We start from the raw sequence: 18,986 nt of genomic DNA, 5'->3' as shown, positions 1-18,986 counted from the left end.
TCTATCTAACTATCTTTAATCTACCTATCTATCTATCTATCTTTAATCTATCTATCTCTGTCGTTTTAGTGTATATATCGGGCCAGACAGTTGTAGTTCTGCGATGAGAGGAAGGAGAAGGAGGGGGAAAGGCAAGATGCGAGGTATATGTACAGACTTGATTGAGACGTGACTCACGCGTATCTCCAAGGTGTGAGGCGAACGTATCGTTTCTCTTTACACATGATCAGCATATATAAGCTCCAACAGCCTCGTCTTTCTTCTTCCTATCATGTAGAGAGTTAAAGACATGCATGTCTCCATCGATGTAGTCGAGAGATGCACGGATTGCTGTACAGGCACCAAGATAGCATCTCTCAGCCCTTTTTTCTTTTTCTTTTCATCCCCATAAATCTTCTCTTGCTGTATTTTCGTAGAGAAATCTTATCTTATTGTTTTCTTCTCTCTTTCATGATCTTCTTGTGTCTGTTTCGCTTAGCAACAAGTATCATCACCGTCATCGTCTACAGCCACCCCAGGAACTCTCATCCTCTCAGGCGGAGGTCCTCCTGGGGGTGGGGGTGGTCCGTCTCCTCCTTTCCTTCCGTCTAACGCTCTTGCACCAGGTGCCCCAGCTTCTCTCCTACAGCCTCATGTCGTTGGAGGAGGAGGGACAGGAGACAGAGACAGGGCGGGGGAGCTGCTTCTGTTACCAGAAGGAGGGCCAGGGGGACAAACACAACTCGGAGGTGGGGCTAGTTCAAATCTTCTGCCTTCCTCTTCTTCTCATCCTTTGCATCCTCTTTCTGAGAGTGGGGGTGCGGGGGGTGCGCCTCCTCCTCATCCTCATCACCCGCATCTTCATCCTCACCCCGTCCCACCTAGCGGCGGGGGGGGTGGGCTACGTATCATCGAAGAAGAGCATGAAGCAGGGACCTGTCGTCCATGTGACCAACACTTTCTTCCTCCATCGTATCGATGCCCCTTTGGTGCGGAATGTGATTTATGTCATCATCCAGAGCATGGAGATCGTTGTAGCCCTGTCTTCTACTTACGCTGGCAACATGAGAGACAGCTTTGTCTCCCGTGTGCGAAAGCTCATGTCGCGTCTCCTCCGGATGGGACAGGGGGGGGATGCCCCGAAGGAGACAATTGCGGGTACTGTCATGACTTTCTTCATAGTGACCCTACATCAGAGTTCCATTTCGCACGAGTGCTACATAACCGGGGTGTATGTAGACCTTGTGAAGACTTCCTACAAGGCACATGCCCTCATGAACAGATTGCATGCCCCTACTGTCACAACCCACAACATAAGAATCCAAGCAGTAGTAGTAGTGGACCAGGAGACAGTAACATGACCACCTCACAATCCCTACAGCAGCAGCTTGGACCCAATGCAGGAGTAGGAGGAGGGGGAGCTTCTCCTCCTCCTGGTGGGGGTGGACCACCTCCTTCTTCGACAGGAAGTCCAGCACCAGCAGGAGGAGGAGGTCTACCTTCTCCATTACCTCCTCCCCCAGGTCATCCCCATCATGGACCACCTCTTCCTCATCAGCTTCCTCATCCTCTACATCCTCGGCCGCCCACCGGTCCTCCTCACCCTCCGCCGCCGCCTCACATCCTTGCAGGACCTTCTTCTTCTGCGTCCCCCCCGTCGGTCATCTTACCTCCACCACCAGGAGGAGGAGGAGGAGCACCGCCACCTCTTCCCCCTGGGCCACCACCTCCTCCAGGGGCGCAAGGCGGAGGGGGTCCCCCACCACCTCACCCTCACCATCCACCCCCTCCTTTGTTGCAAGGTTTACCACCCCCTCACCCCCATCCCCCACCTTTGTTCCTCAGACCTCCGCCACCAGGAGGACCAGGAGGAGGAGGAGGTGGTGGGCCACCACCACCTCCCGGTGTTCCTGGCCTAGTAGGTGGGGGAGGACCTCCTCCGCATCCCCCACCTCAGATTTTGCACCACCAGCAACATCCACCACCTCCTCATCCTTTTCCCTCTCCTCCTCCTCCAGGAGGTGCGCTCATAAGACCTCCTCCTCCTGGCTCTGGAGATGCAGGGAATCCGTCACCACCTCCAGGAGGTGGGGGCAGCAGTGGTAGTAGTAGTAGTAATATGGTGATGATGCTTCAAGCTCCGCCACCAGGGGGAGGAGGACCAGGGCTTCCTCCTCCTCACCATCATCCGCCTCCTCATCTCCATCCTCCTCATCATCCACCTTTACCTCCTCCACCTGGGCAAGGAGGACCAGGAGGAGGAGGAGGAAATCTCCCACCGCCCCCTCATTTTCTTGTCCCACCAGGAGGAGGTGCAGGAACGGGTCCTCCACCTCCTATGTTACCCGGAGGTGGACCGCCGCCTCCAGGAGCCCCCCCAGGTTTTCTTCCGCATCCATCACAACCTCCTCTTCATTCTCCAGGAGGAGATCATCACCCCTATCACCATCGTCCTACACCTCATCATCCCTTCCCCCCAGGAGGCCCACTACCTCCAGGAGCAGGAGGGGGAGGTTCCTCTTCTTCGTCTGCTCCTTCTACCGCCCCGGGACATCTACTGCCGCAGTCTCTCAGGCCTCCTCCGCCCCAGGCTCCAGGTGCGGGTGGTCCACCAGGAGGGCTGGGGGGTCATCATGCACCCCCGCCACCTCATCTTCTGCATCAGACACCTGGACCTGCTGCAAGTAACTTCAATCTTTCTCCTCAGCAGGCTTCTCCTTTTGCACAGCAACACCAAGGCCCTCACGGAGGGGCGTCTGGTGCAGGGACTCCCGGCTTCCCAGGACAACAGCCGGGAGGAGCAGGAGCCCCAGGGGGCGGTGGAGAACGACGTAGTAGCAATCTACTCTTTTTAGGATCAGCGGATGTGCGTGTGTTAGAGATGTTGCGAATCCAAGTCAGAGGAGCAGGAGGGAATGCCCCTGCAGGACAACATGAAGGAGAGATGTATTATGCATCTCCTCCATCGGCGACGGATGAGAGAACCACCTTGATCGGACCTCAGCCTGATCCATCAGGGGGAACAGGAGGAGGAGGAGGATCTAGTACCACTCCCGCTACTACTACTACTGTACAACAGGCAGGTGTGATTTCAGCTCCTCCACGGCCTTCTTCTTCCTCTTCCTTAGTGTCGAGTGGTGGAAGCGGTGGCAAAGAAGGAGAGGGGGGAGGAGGAGAAGAAGAACTTGATCCTGTAGCTGCGGCTGCCGCTGCTTATGCTAAAGAACAACAACAGCAATATGCGCAACAGCAGCAGCAGATGCAGCAATATCTTCTCATGAGCGGCAGTACACCTCAAGGCACCCCCCAAGGGGCAGGTATGATGATGATGACGATGATGAGAGGAACAGGTGGCAGTGGTGGGGGTGGCCCTGGAGGAGGTACTCCTGGAGCGTGGGGTGTAGGAGGGACACCTGGAAGCCAAGGTGGTCAGCAGCACTCTTCACTCTTCGGCACAGCAGCAGCAGGAGGAGGAGCAGGGGCGGGGGGATTGTTTTCTGCGCAGCAAGGAGGAGGCTTTACAAGTGAAGGAGGATTAGGCTCAGGGAGTCAAGGCAATAATAATGCTAACATGATGATGCTAATGCTCCAGCAGCAGCAGTATGCATCAGGTGGAGGAGATCAAGCTTCAGTCTATGCTTTACAACTTCAACAACAGCAAGGAGGAGGAACCGGGAATGTGCCTACTGGGGCGACAATGCCGCAGCACTATCAGTCTTCTTCTTCTTCCTCTACTCATCAGCCCCCCGCCCTTATGGCTTCTCAGTCGACTACAACTACAGGTGGTGGGGTCGCTTCGCCTTTCCCAGGAGGTGCAGGTTCCTTCTATACAGGAGGGGGGGCAGGAGGAGGAAATCTCTACCAACAGCAACAGTCTTCTTTGTCGGGTGTCTCACCAAGTGGAACAAGTGCAGGAAGTAGTACAACGCCAACGACAGCTGCTTCATTCTCTTCTCTCCCTTCCTCTGCTGTAGCTCACTATTCAGCTCCTCCTACCACAAAAACAGGAGCCTTATCCTCTTCTTCTTCTACGACCTCTTCAGCTTCTTCTTCTCCCTGGTCAGCCGGCCTCGGCTCTCATCCACCACCCCCACCCCCACCGCCGCCTGATAGTTCAACAGGAGCAGGAGCAGGTGGTCTTTTGTCTCAGATGAAGACTCCCGGGAAAGCAGGAGGAAGTAGTAGTAGTAGTAGCACGCCATCTGGATTTACCATCTCTCCAAGCTTCCGCAAGAGTGCGGTTGCAGCGGCGGTTCTTGAAGCAGCTGCTGCTGCCGCGGCGGCTGCTCGCAAGAGTGGTGGAACAGCCAAAGCTGCCGGAGGAGGAGGAGGAGGAAATCTTGACCCAAATTCCAAGCCTTCCTCTTCATCTTCTTCAAGTCTATTCTCTCCCTCATCTTCATCTTCGAGTGGCGATGCTATTATAGCAGGAAGTAGCCGGGTTCCCGGGATGTCTCCTGCTGCAGCTGCAGCCGCCGCAGCCGCGGCAGCCTTGGCCGCACGGGCTATGGCGGCGAAGAAGAAGGGAGAAGAAGTCGAAAAGGCGAGGGAGAAAGCAAGAGAAGAAAAAGCGGAGCAACAACAAGCATTAGCTGCGGCTTCGGCACATCATCATTCATCCGTCTATACCACCCCACACCCTCATCTCCTCGTAGGAAGTAGCCCCTCTCCAGGGGGAGTCATGGGATCTGTCTCTTCTTCTTCTGGATTCTCACCTTCACCGCATGCAAATACTAGTACATCACTGCATGCAGCAGGAGGTAGCGGTTTTACTCCAGCATCTGCTTCGAGTATAGGCTTAGCTGGTCTACGAGACTACGGTGTGGCTGGTGGTGTTAGTGCCGCTTCCGGGCCAGGGCTCTCTCCAGGAGTCTTAGCGGCAGCTGAAGCGGCAAAGAAGGCTGCGGCCGAAATCACTGCGTCGCTTGTTGCAGGAGGAGGAGGAGGCTTCTCTTCAAGCTCATAGATCGAGAAATGATAGATACAGAGATGGTGGGGGGGATGGATGCTTTCTCGTGAAGAGTTTGTCGTAGATGAATAGGAGGGACAAAGAAGCATAGGAAGTTACGAGGTAGAAAGAAAGATAGAACGAGGAGATGAAGAAGAGAGAAATGGATCTCCGATGGACTATGAGGCTGAGAGAGAGGAGAACGTTCAAGAAGAGAGAGGGACAGAAAAAAGAAGGAAAAGAAGAAAGAAGTCCTTTCTTCTGTTCTCAATGGTGCTGTTCTCGCCTTCTAGTGAAGAAGAAGAAGAACTTCGTCTTTTACGTGCTGGAGGATTGCACATGATTGAGCACCGCACAACACACACAACACCAACATCTCGATATTCGTCCTGTGTGTTACTCTTTGTCTTTTTGCTATTTCTCTTGGGTTCTTATTCTTCTTTTGCTTGGTCTTCAGCCATTCTTAGCCCTCGTATTCTTTTTCTTCTCTAGTACTCGTAGTGGTCTATAGAGTTGTAAAGAGAGAAGGAAGAGTCGCCCTACTAGTGTGAGTAGAAACCTCCCTATAGTAGTAGTAGTAGTAGTAGTCGTCTGTGTCATCCGGTAGACGTAAGATAGTGCATGAATGAACAACCTTTGAAATAATGACCGTAGCAACAGCCATAGTAGCAACATGCTGCCGATCCTGGGGGTGGAGGTGGTAGGGGTGGGAGGTGGAAGGATGAGTTTTGAGTGTGAAGTATTTCGTCATGTCGTGATGTCTTGCGTTTTGTATACATGAAAAAGACCATTTCTTTTTCTCTTTTGCTTTCTTTTCTTCTTTCGCTTCTCCAGTGTCTAGGGAGCTATTACTATGAACGATAGTACTAGGAATTCAACTACTTGTGTATAAGTGGAAGTCGCTCTAGGTTGTTATAGAGAGAGTATAGATAGAGATCTTCTTCATGAAGCCTGTTAAGACACGTCCGACAACATCATCATCATTGTCCTTATGATTACCACGCAGAAGGTATAGTATATACCTAAACAGGTATCTGTCTATATCTATGTAGATATATAGATAGATACGTAGATAGGTGTAGGATGTATCTCACGGTGATGTCTATATGTATGACTGAAATATGTATATGTATAATGTATGTGGATGAGTGAGAGGGCCGTGTTGATGCTGAAGGGAGAGAGAGAGCAGGAGGATGGGTGTGCTGGCTAGTGATGGTAGTACGAAGAGTTGTTGACTCGTCAACCAGATATGTAGGAACTCTGACTCTCCATCTAGATCTGTATGAAGGGTGTGTCTTTCATCTGTTGCCTGCTCATTGGTCCAGTCTTCTTCTTTTTCGTTGTGAAGAGGATCTTATGTCTGGATTTTTATTTCTCCTCTCCTGTCGTCGTCTTCGTGATTGTGGTGATCTCATGCATGCTAATAGTGGTGTTCTAGATTCTTCTCCTCTTCTTTTTCTTCGCCCCGATGCTGTCATCTCTCTGTCTTCGTGACTATTTATGTTACTCTTCTTCTTTTTCTTCACTTTCGGTCCTGTCGCATGAAGGATGGATGATGAAGAATGTCTTGTCGTTGCCTAAGAACAGAAAGAGCTACCTGCTTCCGGATCGTGATCCCCTTCTTCTCTTCTCCTTCTAGCTATCGTCTGAGATAGATATGTGTGCGGTTTTTCTCTGCTACTTATGTATCTGTAGAGCATGTGTCTCAAGAAGAAGAGTAGATGACCGGGAGAGACCGAGAAAGAGTAGAGGTAGATATACACAAGACTCTCTTTGTGAATGGTGGTGGAGCTAGGCTAGGATTACTACGGTGATGAGGAGCTAATAGTAATAGTAGTAGACATAGGAAGGATTGTGAAGTGAGGAGTCGTAGAACTCACTATCGCTTTCTCTCTTCTTCTTACTCCTCTCATTAGTCTTCTTGTTTGTTATGCCTTGTATTTCTAGTAGTGAATGGAGAGGTAACGTGACTTGGTTGCGTTGTTTCTATATGTGAGAGACTCTCTGTCTTTGCACGAGCCCCACGACTTTACTTTCTTTCTCTTTCTCAGTCCTTTCTTTCTTTCCTGCCGCCTGTCGTTAAGATTCGTCTTATCAATGGCGGTAGACAACGCAACAAGCGATTCTTCTTGAGAGACAAAGGCCCGCGACTATGAATGGCTTCAGGTGTACAGACACACGGACAGAGAGACAGACACTTGCTTGCCAGGAAACATCAGTCACTCCACCGACGAAAGAAAGGATAGAAAGAGCAGCTTGTCTTCATCGTCTCAACGTGGTGGATAGACAGATAGACGGGAGGTAGGTTGCCCATCGAACAAGTTCCGATGTCCATATGCGATAACTCCGAAGAGCGCAAGAGACACAGAGTCATTCCTCCTTGATCTCTTCACACACGCTGGGAGATGCTTTCTCAGACAGGAGTCTATAAATAAATAGATAGATCGGTAGACAGATAGATGAAAGAATAACACCCTGGAAGAAAGACAGGAACGAACTCAATTTTTGCTATCGTTCCAGGTGGTATCAAATTCTGCTGTGTATATATTAGAGTAGACATATCTTATACACCGGTTGATGTCGCAGCTATCTACGAAGTGTAAGACTTTTCAGATCGCGCACGAGTAGACATTCGTAGAGTGGGACTAGCTGGTTTGTACCTCCTACCTGTATGGCTGGCTAGCTGCATGCAAAGACGTTCTTTCCGTTCTTGAGCACCACCAGCGCTCATGCCTCAACGCATCTATATCTCGGAAGCAAAACAGGGTGAAGTTCGCGTTCTTTCCTTTCTCTCATTGTTGTCATAACCTTGTTTCAAGAGGTGAGCTAGGTACTTCTTGCAAAGGGATTACTAACGAAGAATTGCACAGGTGTACATACACCTAAATTACTTCGTCGAAGTATCATAGGTTGTCGAGAGTGATATGTTCTGTTTCTTCAACTCCTCCAGCGACTTAATCGTCTCTTTCGTTTGCTCTCTCCATACACAAGACCACCACCGTGTGTCTGTATGTATATAGATGGAAAGGAAAGAATGAAAAGATAGGTCTCATCATCTTTCGAAGATCTCTTAAGACATGAAGGAAGGAAGTTTCCTCTCAGGTGAGAAAAACAGAAAGAAAAGAAGACAAGAAATCGAGCAAGAAAAAGACCAAGAAGAAAACTAGGGGAGAGAAAGAGAGAAGGAAGAGGAAAGCTGATGAGCATTCTTCAACACATACATACACAAACGGTGTATATACATCTACTACGGAACATGCACACGCTCACTACACACACATCTGATATAGATGGATAGTGGTACGGTGGCGATATTCTTAGATATCTTTAGACATTCGTGTAGATGTCTATAGAGAAACAAAGGAGGAGGAACGTGTGTGTAGAAAGTCGTCTATCTATCTGCATTTGAAATGAACCAAGAAACGCGCTCTCAAAGAGGAAGCGGTCAAGAAGATGGAGTGTACATACAGCCAAATCCGCCCTCTTTGTCGAGAAGGAATCATCATCTTTTTCTTTTCTTTCTTTACAGTTGTCCCTAGAAAAACTTCAGGGTTCTATCTCTCGATAGATCGACATTCTTCATCATTTTCTCTTGAAAAGGAATGACGAATCACCACAGAGAACCGAAGAAGCACTGCCAGAAGAGGAGGTAGATAGGTGTATAAGAGATAGAGGTAGAAGAGGAGGCAGGGTTGTAGTGGGCTTGGATATACCTTCTATATTCTTAACCTTCGTCATGTTCACGTGTAAACGATAGGTGATAAAGGTCGATAGACAGATAGGCACATAGATACATGCATAAACACATAGATTTAGAGGTAGCCGACTCGGCAAGGTAGCGCACAGTAGAAACCCGTCAGTAGAACTCCCTCTGTTTCTTCGTAGGTTCTTGGACTTCTGTTTCTTCATCTTCTTTCTCTAAATTATTTTCACGATGCCTCTCCACATGGAGATAGATCTTCTCTTATCATCCAAGTAGACCAATAAATAGACAGCAGATCTCCTCGTCCTTCTCTTGCCGCTCATGTAGTAGCATAGAACATCTATCTTTCTATCTCTCGTTGAGATCTCTATCCTTCTCTCACCGTGGAGCCACTCATCCCCCCCTTTCATTGGTTCGTATCTCGTGGGCGACCTCGTTCTTTCTACGGCTGTTTATCTTCTCTCTGCTTTCCCTTCTACTTTTCCTACACAGTAGTTGTCGCATTTCTACTCTGTCCCTCCTCTTTTGCCAATGTTCTTATGTCTTGTTTGCACTCGAAGCCCACTTCCATCTTAGTAGACAAGATTCTTCTCCCTCTTCATCTTCGTCATCTCTCTTATGATGATGATCATACGGATCTAGTCACATTATACATCGAAAGCCTGTATGCCATGGGAAGCGAACAAAAGGAACACCCATCATCCATCTCTCTTGCCTCTCTTTCCCACCTCTTCTCTCTCTCTATCTCTCTCTTTCTCTGAGTCCATTTTGATCATCGTTATCATTCTTCTTAGTCATCCATCGCTTCATCCTCTCCCCCACCCTGTTGTCCTCCCCCCCCCTCTTCTTCTTGGAGGGCGTCATCGTCCATCTTGGGTGCGAGGAAGAATTTTACATGTCCCATCCTTGATCGAGGTTGATTTTGCGCTCCTCGGCTTCTCCCGGCCCCTCCGGCAGATGAGCGGTCGTTAGCTCTTGAAGATCCTTCTTCTCCCTCATCTCCTCCACTGCTACTACTGCTACTCCCAGAGGCCGAAGACGACGATGAGGGCTCTAAGATATCGAAGCGAACTTCGATCGGGTTCTGATCGGTTAGAGACAAGGTGACCGTGGAACTTAGAGAGGCTGCCTTGGCAAAGTAGTTCAAGTATTTCACTGCGTACGTCTGACTCACTGGCGAGTTGACCTGGTGGGGTGAAGAAAAGAAAGAAATGAAGAAAGGAAGGAAAGGTCATCATCACGTTGGTGCATGACGAAGGAAAAGAAAGAAAGGAGAGAGTTTTCGTATATAGATATATACACATTCATATGCATACACTCTTATTCTTTGACGCCATGATCGTTACGAAGAATTGCATACACGTGTATGCATATGTAGTTTTATTGTTGAAATGGAGGAGAGACGAGGTGCATGTCCACCCCAATGGCATGATCGCGGTGTATGTACACCTCAAATTTCATCTAGAGGGAAAACGAAACCTCTGATCTTTTTGAGATATCTCTCTCTTCCTTCCTGTTGACGTCGTCACCACATTGTGTGTACATACGACTACTGCTATCTCTCTTTTCTTCTTTCGAGCGATAGCTCATCTTGTTTCTTCAACCAGAGAAAGAAAAGCTCTCTCTTTCTATCTCTCAAATAAAGACAATGATGATCATTACAGCCACCTTTGTATCAAAGATGAAGAGGAAGAAGACGAGCAAGAAAAAAACACTAGATACATACCAAGATAGGCGGTAAACAGACTCAAGATAGGCAGATAGATCGGCTGGCTGTAGATGGATCGACACATGCGACGAAGCTGCTTCATGCTAGGCATATAGATAGATAGATAGATTAAAGATAGATAGATGGATAGATAGATAAACACAGAGAGATGTTGACACTGAAGACCTCATATGTCTAGACTGAAGATGGGCGCGTACCCCGTTGATAGATCGATTACAAGGTACATGGTAAGGAGATAGCTAGAAGATAGGCTGAAGATAGATGGAATGATGTGTCTCATCTTTTTTGATCGACCTTTACCTGTATTTCGATGCATGAATCATCTCCAGAGGATGAACTTGAGAAGGGCTTGGGTTTCATAAAGACTTCTCCAACTCCTAGATCTCCTTGCGTAACAAATTTGATACCGATCTTATCCACCTCAATTCGCACACTATCGCTAAATTCGCCTAATGTTCGGATCACATTCGAAAATTCCCGTGCAGACATCTTCACGGTCACATCGTGGGATCCTTCATCTTCAGGTACACGTAGGGCGTCTTGATCGATAGCCATCAAACGCAAGCTAAAGCTGGAGAGCTTCTCGTCAGCTGACATACAGAGCAAGAGAAAACCAAAGAAAGGAGAGAAAGAATGAGAGAGGAGGAGATGAAGAAAGATGAGGTGTTTCTAAGGAGATACTTGGGAAGATGTATCTTTTCATGGAGAGAGAATGAGGTGTGTGTATATGAGCTATGGATAGAGAGTCATTCTTTACAGGTGTAAGGGACGAGGGTGATGGAGGGGGATTACATGAGGGTAGATAGGTAGAGATAGTGAGAAAGACAGGCGTGTATGTGAATCTCTCAGCATGCGATGTGTATAGAGATAGAGATGGTAGATATACACAGTGTAGATGAATGAGTGAGGAGAGAGGCTGGATGAAACATGTCGGGCAGAAAGATGAAGAAGCAAGAGAACCTTTTTCTCTTCCTCTGTGTCTAGAAGAGAAAACGGAGATAATACACGTAGATGTACGATGGTGTCTTGAGCAGCCTATCTCTAGAATGCCTGGAGATCTTGCTAAAAGAGAAAAGCAGTTTCCTCATTCGTCGCTACCGTTCTTTCTTCTCTCATCCTTCCATCCATTCTTTCTTTCTTCTTTATCTTTTCGCTCTTACCTTCATTCTCAAAGACGAAAGTGACGGTGTCTGAATCTTCTTCATTCTGGATACTGCAAGAGTCAGCGTTACTACAGAGCTTAAAGACTTTACACACGCTTGTAAGATTCAGACCTAGAGATCTCTCTCGATCACATCGGAAATGAACGAAGCCTGTATCATCTAGCTTCAAAGCGACTAAAGCAACATGAGAGGAATCCATCGCCTACACAAGAGAAAAAGAAGGAAGAAAGGAAGAGAAGATCCAATACAGTCAAGCTCGATAAATAGATAGATAAAGGTAGCTAAATAGATAGGACGACTGATAGAGAGATAGATAGGGACCTTTGGTTAAGATTCAAAGACAAATGAGAGACTCGAAAGGCTGAGGAGACATATGCATATGATTACGGTAGATGGGGAGCGGGAAGAAGTAGCGAAGTCTATGTAGGTAGGTACATAGGTATCTATGCAGTAGAGGTAAGACGGCTATACAGAAGGATTCTCTATGAATGTCAAGATCAAGCTAGAAAAGAGAAGAAAGGAGAGAAGATAGACGTGGATAAGTAGACAGAGTCACGCGTTCTACACAAGCTTGAAAGATCACACATATGTATGTGCATGCATCTGAGAAATCTCTCTAGGTGTAGTAGGCTATTCATCAGGACAAGCGTGCAACATTTCCTCCTTCATCCGCCCCCCTTCATGTTTTTTTCACTAACGGCATACAGCGAGGAATGGCAGGAAGGAACGAGGATTGGAGTTTGAAGAGCGGCCGTTTCATGATAGATGGAGGAGAGAGAAAAGTAGGAATGTTCTGAATTCTTCGTGAAGTGTGAAGAAGAAAGGTCTTTTCTCTCTTATTCTTTCCATTCTCATTTACCTGCAATCGAAGACCTGTCTCATCACAGTCAAGATTGACATCTGAGACCATATCTTTGATCGACTCGAACAGGCGCCTCAAGACGCTCGCGTGCTGGATCTTCGCCTCCAACATTGTGATGAGAAAAGGAAAAGACGGACCGAGAGGGAAAATGAAAGAGAAGAAAGGAACAAAGAAGAAGAAAGAAAGGAGAAAAGCAAAACAGGTGTCCGTTGAGGTGTGACAGGAAGGTAGAGTGGTAGGAGAAAGTGATTCAAGACGGAGAAACAGAGGAAAGTACGAAATGCACTTTCGAAAGGTATTTGCCTTTCGTTAGAAATGAATAGGAGGGAAAAAAACGCTTAGAGGAATAAGAAGAGGAAGGGTTGTGACTGGAGACAAACTGAATAGAGAAAGAGAGAAAGAACGTAGAGGAGGCACACCGTGGTGTGTGATGGAAGAAAAGGAGGGAGGAGAGGGGGGAGGCCGTGGTAAGCGAAGTTGGAAGGAGGCGGAAAAAGATGACGACGGTGTGAAAGAAGATAGCAGGGAACGTTGGAAAAAGGGTGAAGGAGCTTGTGAAAACGGAAGAAACCACGAGAAGAGATGGTGTAGGAGTGGAGAAACAGAAAACGTTCGTGTCTTGGAGAAGAAAAGCAAGACGGACAAAGGGGAGGCTTAGTGTTTTCCTTCCAAGAAAAGGCGGCGGGAGGAGGAGGAGGGGAGGGAGGGTGAAGAAGTGGAGGGGGGAGAGATGGCTGGAGAGGGCGAGCCGCGCTGTAGTAACGGCAAGGACGATAATAGGGATGGATGAGAAAGGAGTGCTCTGACTTGGATGGAAGACTGAGGTGTACGTACACCTGACACACAGTGGAAGAGAAGATCTCGAAACGAAGGGAATAGTAGGCTTCATAAGGGCTCATGAATGAGACAGAGAATGTTCACAGATTGAAGAATCTTGATCATGAAAAGCTAAGAGCCAGTAGAAGCCAGCTTCGCACCCGACACACGGCCACACACCAATCATCACTCACACCCGCAGTTACGACCGGGGGGGGAGGGGGGGGGATACCCATGGCCGTGTTGTTGCCGCCCATCTGGAGTCTCCTTCTTGTTTGGCTACTTTCATCATCGACCGTCCATCTATTTATGGAGATTCCGATTGCATCTGTAGTCTATCCTTGGGTTAGCATCATCTTTCCTATATCTTTCATGTGGCTCCGTTAGAAGGAGCTCTTCAAGACTATTCTGCCTAATGAATTCTTCCCAAGCTACAGTTCCCGTAGAGTCTGTCGCCATCACGACAAGAGGCACAGTTGACACATGAGGTGTATGTACACCCCAGTTGCGGGTTGACCGTTTGAAACTGTGGTTCCACCCTCCCATCATAATCCATTGGTCGGCTATTACTCGAGCAAAGCTCAATCGACGGAAGTAGATTCTTCTCGGACTCGCTTTCAAAATTCCTCATCGATCTCGTTCAAAGAAAGCCGACATAGCGTGAGCCACCCAGCCATGCTTTCTTTCTTTCTTTCCTTTTTCGGAGACCTCTGTACCTACCGGGGAGAGGTCCCTTTCTTTCCTCCTTAGTGGAGAAAACTTCGATAGAGAGAAACACCCGATTTCTTTCATCATCCCCGGGCGATCCCGCCTGCGTTCCTCTTACCCCACACTTCTCTTCTGGTCGTCGTTCTTCTTGTTTCTTCTTCCTCCTCTTCGCTTTCATCCCATTTGCATGCACGGAAGCGAAGGCGGAGAAACGCTCATCAACTCGTGCGGTTCTTCCTCTCCTTTCAGCGAGGCCTTTCCCTCTCTTATCTTCTTTTATCGATTGTATCAGTCACGAGAAAGGAAAAAGTTTCGATGAAGGCGGTCATCTGTCTTCTTTTACGTGGGTGTGTGTAACTACTGCAAACCTCGCGATCGAGCTTACCGTTGTAGGCTGAAGCGGTCCGCCTCTCTCTCTTTGCTTTCATCCCGTTATTCTCTCTTCTTCTCTGGCTCTTTTGGTTTTCTTCTTTTCTTCCTTCGTTCTTCTCTCTTTCTTCTCTTCGCAAAGACACCTCTTTCCGTCTCTGTTTTCTTCTTCTCCATCACCAAGGTCTTTCTTTCTTTCTCTTCATTCACCTCTCCCCCACCCTCTTTTCTCTCTAGTCTTCCTCCTATCATTCTTCTCATTCAAATCTTCTTTCTCCTCTCGTACGCACAGGCATTCCTCCGTTTTCTCTTCTCTTCGAACGCCTCTTTCTTTCTCACTCTTTTCTCTCAACATCGATCTTCACACCCCGGCAGCAACCTCTCTCCTCACACCTTTCTCCTCTCTTTCTTTCCTCCTACGTCGACCTCTATCTCTGTTCATCTTTTGTCTTTCTCTCTTCTTTTCTTGTCAATTTCCTATTCTCCAACTTTCTTCCATAGTCATCCCTCTATCTTCATTTCTGTGTTTCTTCTCCTCCCCCCCTTTCTTCTCTGGTCTCCTTTATCATCTTCCTTACCGCCTGTGTCTTCTCTATCCTTGAACTCAGAAATGTAACAAGAGACTGTATCGATCGCCTTTTCTCCTCTTTATCTTTCCAATACTCCAGACTCCCCTCAAGATGGCGACGAATGAAATTTTTCTTCTCTTCGAGTCGGCTCCTGGTCTTCTCCTTTCACGTGTAAAGAACTGGGACCAGATAGCTCAAGATGCCGACGCGATCCAAGAATGCTGTCTCGATTACTCTCGATATTCTCAGGTTCTCGAGGTCGTTGCTTTTCATCCTTTCTCCAATGCAGAAGAAGCGTTAGAAGTCCAGCTAGCCATTACCAATGGCACATCCTGTCCCGTCATCTCCAACTTTCTTCATATGAATCTCCCTAGTACCATGAAGAAGAAGAAAAAGAAAGATGGGGGAGCAGGAGATGGCGCCTCCTCTTCGGGTGTACCTACAGCTGCTGTAGGGGTATGCGATCCAGCGTTGGGAAAGAGTTTATCAGATGAAGGTTTTCATATTGTCTTCAATCCTAATGTGGTGGAGCTTCATCGAGGGTGTCGGTATCACTTCAAGAAGCTCACGAAACAGATTCTTTCTTCTTCTTTAGCTATCGAGAGATTTCAAGTTGGGCTAGGGCATAGCTACAGCCGGTCAAAGATGAAAGAAGACCCGAGAAAACAAGATAAACCGATCATGCAATCCATAGCTCTTATCGATAGTCTAGATAAGAATATCAACTCCTTTGCTATGAAGCTGAAAGAATGGTATGGCTGGCATTTCCCTGAGCTTATCAAGATTGTTGGAGATACAGAAACCTACTGTAAAGTTCTCAAGGTCGTACGAATCAAAGAAGAATTCAACGACCAAGTAAGTCCTTCTCTTTCTCTCCATCTTCTTCTCTTTCGCTTCGGCTCTTTCTTCTCTCACTTCCCTTCTCTTTCTCTTCTCTGGTCCAAGTGGTGGATGGATACACTCAATGAGATGTGAGACATGTGGTGTATCTACCTACCTATCTTTGATCTGTATCTATCTGTTTTAAGTGTGTCTTTATGTGTCTCTAAATCTTCAAGTCTTGGTCCTGATCTACCTACTACACCGGATTCGTATCATGACCCCTTCTTTCTTTCTTTCTTTCTTTTCTTTCTTTCTCTCTCATGTGCGAGGTTTCTCTATCTTTTGTGTCTGCGCTTTTTCTTCCTCTCTCGCCCTTTCTGTCTGTCTTGTGTTTTCTTTCCTGTTCACTCGACCTCTTAATGTATTCAGATCTATATGTGTGACATTCGGATGATACATCGATATACATATCAATCTATATATATATATATATCGATATAGAAATAGATAGATAGATAGATCAAAGGTAGACAGATGGACTAGAGATAGGTATATATACGTAGATCTATAGATAGATGAAAGATACATGGATAAATGAACACGTCCGATATTGGTACACCCTACTATTCCATGTATCTATACTTGATATGAAGAGTGTCAATACACAAACTTCTGCCGCTTCTTCTTCTTTATTCTTTCTTGTCTCTCTTTCTTTCTGTATCTGCACGTCTCTGCAGTTCATATCTACTTAAGCTTGATTTTATACCTCTCTTTTGCTTGACACTTCTACTTCTCTTTCTTTCTTTCATCTTTCACTCGTTCAATCTCTTGGCCGGAGTCGGTCGACTTCTCTAGATAAGAACCACTCCCCTTCTCGCAGGACTTTGTAGAATACGAAGGAAAGGGACTCTCCGTAGAAATCGAAGAAGAAGCAGACGTTCATTTCCCTTTTCCATCTCCCTCCCATTCCAGCTTCTCTATTCTATCCTTGTTTCCCTTGTCTTCTCTCTTCTCCTCCTCCTCTTTTTCTCTCTATTATCTCCACACCCGGCGTCATTCTCTTTCTTCTTCGTGTTCTTTCTTCTTCGCATGCCTCTCTTCTTTCTTTCTTTCTTTGTTTAGGAGCAGAGTGAGGAATTGCTGGAGGCGTGTGGGGGGAATGAGGAGATTCGGGAAGAAATTCTTACGGCTATGAAACATTCCATGGGCCAGGAGATTAGCCAGGCGGACTTTGTCAATATCGTCTCCTTCGCAGATCAAGTAAGCTCACACACACAAAGAGTGACAGAGGGAGGGGCACATCTACCTAGCTATCTCCAGGCAGGCCAATTGAAAATTTGTATTCACATGTATCGGTAGATGTTCGTAGGCACATGTATGTATGTATGTGTATGTACGTATGTATGAAGAGATATATATGTGTGCTGATGTGTTTGTGAGTTATATGCCTACCACTACTACTACTGCTACGAGGTCTGTCTACGTCGGTATGAGGGTGTAGGTACATGCATGTGTATATACACTAGGGAAGATAGAAGGAAGTTAAAAAGAAGATAAAAGTGAGCGATAGAGAGAAAGGGAGATCTTGTCTTTCTTTCTTTATCTATTTCTCTCTACATATGTACACACGCATATTCTATGTTTCTCTACCCCTCCCCTCTGCCTCTCTATATGTGTATATACACATCTCTCTCTCTCTAGCATCTATCTATCTTCTTATATCCCCATGGGTCTTGTTCTTCTTTCTTTCTCGTCTGCAGGTTCTGCGTTTATGTGAACAGAGAAAGACGTTACAAGATTACTTATCAGCCAAGCTGGAGTTTGTGTCTCCTAACTTGAAGGCGGTCGTTGGAGAGGTTCTAGCCGCACGTCTAATTTCTCACGCAGGAGCTCTCGTTAATCTAGCCAAATACCCTGCCTCTACAATACAAATCCTTGGAGCTGAAAAGGTAACGAACACCTCTATAGATGAGCCTTTCTTTCTCTCTTTCTCTCGATTTTTCTCCTGAGTGATGTGTATCCATGTCTGGAGATGTCGTAGAGATTTCTTGCTCTTCTTATGCATGCCTGGGGTGTATTTCTTTCCGTCATATTCATCGCTTGAATGCATAGAGATGTGTATAGGTATAGATAGTAATATGACGGGTGTCAATGATAGAGAGGGGGTTGAGGTGTATGTACATACACTTGAAGAAGGATGGAGTTGCACTCTACTCAAGAGGAAGGAAAGATGGACTTCTACTCTTTCGACAGTCTTGTGGCTGTCTTCTCTTCTTGGGATGTTTACCTTCTCTTTTTCACCTGTCTGTCTGTCTGTCTGTATAGATGCATGTTCTTCTCTTTGGAGAGTTTTACTTCGTCCTCTTCGATCTTCCATGAATGGCGTGTCCCCTGGAGCAACAAGAGCACTCCTGGGATGTTGTATACGTACTCTACTATCCTTCTTATCATTCTCCTGCATACAGCTATGTACTGTGATAGCGTATATACGTATGACCGACGAATAGGAATATGTTGATGTATCTACATCTATATGTCCATACGTTGTATATCGCAGCATCTGTATGTGTTGTGGTGAGTAGACATGTCTAGGTAGCTATCTTGTATATAGAGATAGACGTGTACTTGTAGTGTGTCTGATGAGATAGAATGCAGCGATCGTCACCTAGACCAGCAGGTGGTACCCCTACTTCTTCTTGTGTATGAACACCTGGAGAAGAGAGAGTAGATGATCTTCTCTTACTACTTTTTTCTTTCTCTCCCTCTCTCTTGATCTTTCATTCTTTCTTTCTCTCTTCCTTTCTCTTTCTAACAGCTTTCTGTCTTAGGTCCTATTTCATATCTCTTTTTTCCTTTCTTTCTTTTCTAGGCCTTGTTTCGCGCGTTAAAATCGAAGAGCGGCCGTACGCCCAAGTATGGAATCCTCTTTCATTCCTCATTCATAGGACGTGTACAGAAGCAGCAACATAGAGGCCGCATGAGCAGGTAAGAATACAAGAAAAGACAAAACAGAAGAAAAGAAGAAGACAAGAAAGAAAAGAAAAAAGAAAAGAAGATGATAAGGAAGAGAGAACAAAAAGTAAAAGAACATAAGAAAGAAGGAGCTTTAGAAGAGGATAAGATAGAGAAGCTTTTAGTCGTCTATCATGATGAGATATTTTGTGTTGCTTTTCTTTTCAGTCACTCTCTCCCTCTCTTCCTGTCTCTCCTAGAAAGAAAGCACTTCCACGATAAAAAGATCTTGTGTACCTATTCATCTATCTATCTATCGACAGATGTCTCTTTCTGGCAATCTGTCTATCTCCATCTATCTCTCAT

General features: G+C 46.6%; 3 protein-coding genes across 3 annotated transcripts; 2 read left to right on the top strand and 1 right to left on the bottom strand.

Annotated features, from left to right (window-relative positions):
- Positions 1-473: 473 nt before the first annotated feature.
- On the top strand, positions 474-10,377 carry CSUI_008854 (uncharacterized protein). The gene is made up of 3 exons (XM_068068976.1): positions 474-7,228; positions 7,948-8,029; positions 9,191-10,377. The coding sequence occupies exon 1, from the start codon at positions 1,337-1,339 to the stop codon at positions 4,943-4,945; it is 3,609 nt and encodes a 1,202-aa protein (XP_067919053.1). The 5' UTR covers positions 474-1,336; the 3' UTR covers positions 4,946-7,228; positions 7,948-8,029; positions 9,191-10,377.
- On the bottom strand, positions 8,075-13,241 carry CSUI_008853 (proliferating cell nuclear antigen). Its single transcript, XM_068068975.1, has 4 exons — positions 12,382-13,241; positions 11,520-11,724; positions 10,660-10,949; positions 8,075-9,816 (listed from the first exon to the last, which is right to left on the bottom strand). Exons 1-4 carry the CDS (start codon positions 12,493-12,495, stop codon positions 9,421-9,423), a joined length of 1,005 nt encoding a protein of 334 aa, XP_067919052.1. The 5' UTR covers positions 12,496-13,241; the 3' UTR covers positions 8,075-9,420.
- Positions 13,242-13,850: 609 nt separating this feature from the next.
- On the top strand, positions 13,851-18,947 carry CSUI_008852 (nucleolar protein). Its single transcript, XM_068068974.1, has 5 exons — positions 13,851-15,701; positions 16,791-16,928; positions 17,429-17,617; positions 18,538-18,657; positions 18,849-18,947. The coding sequence occupies exons 1-4, from the start codon at positions 14,958-14,960 to the stop codon at positions 18,655-18,657; spliced, it is 1,191 nt and encodes a 396-aa protein (XP_067919051.1). The 5' UTR covers positions 13,851-14,957; the 3' UTR covers positions 18,849-18,947.
- The last annotated feature ends 39 nt before the right edge of the window (positions 18,948-18,986 follow it).

Source organism: Cystoisospora suis (assembly GCF_002600585.1).
Source record: "Cystoisospora suis strain Wien I chromosome Unknown contig_5099, whole genome shotgun sequence".
Lineage (NCBI taxonomy): Eukaryota > Apicomplexa > Conoidasida > Eucoccidiorida > Sarcocystidae > Cystoisospora > Cystoisospora suis.
Note: the sequence above shows the minus strand (reverse complement) of the source record. Positions and strands in the feature narration are given on the sequence as shown.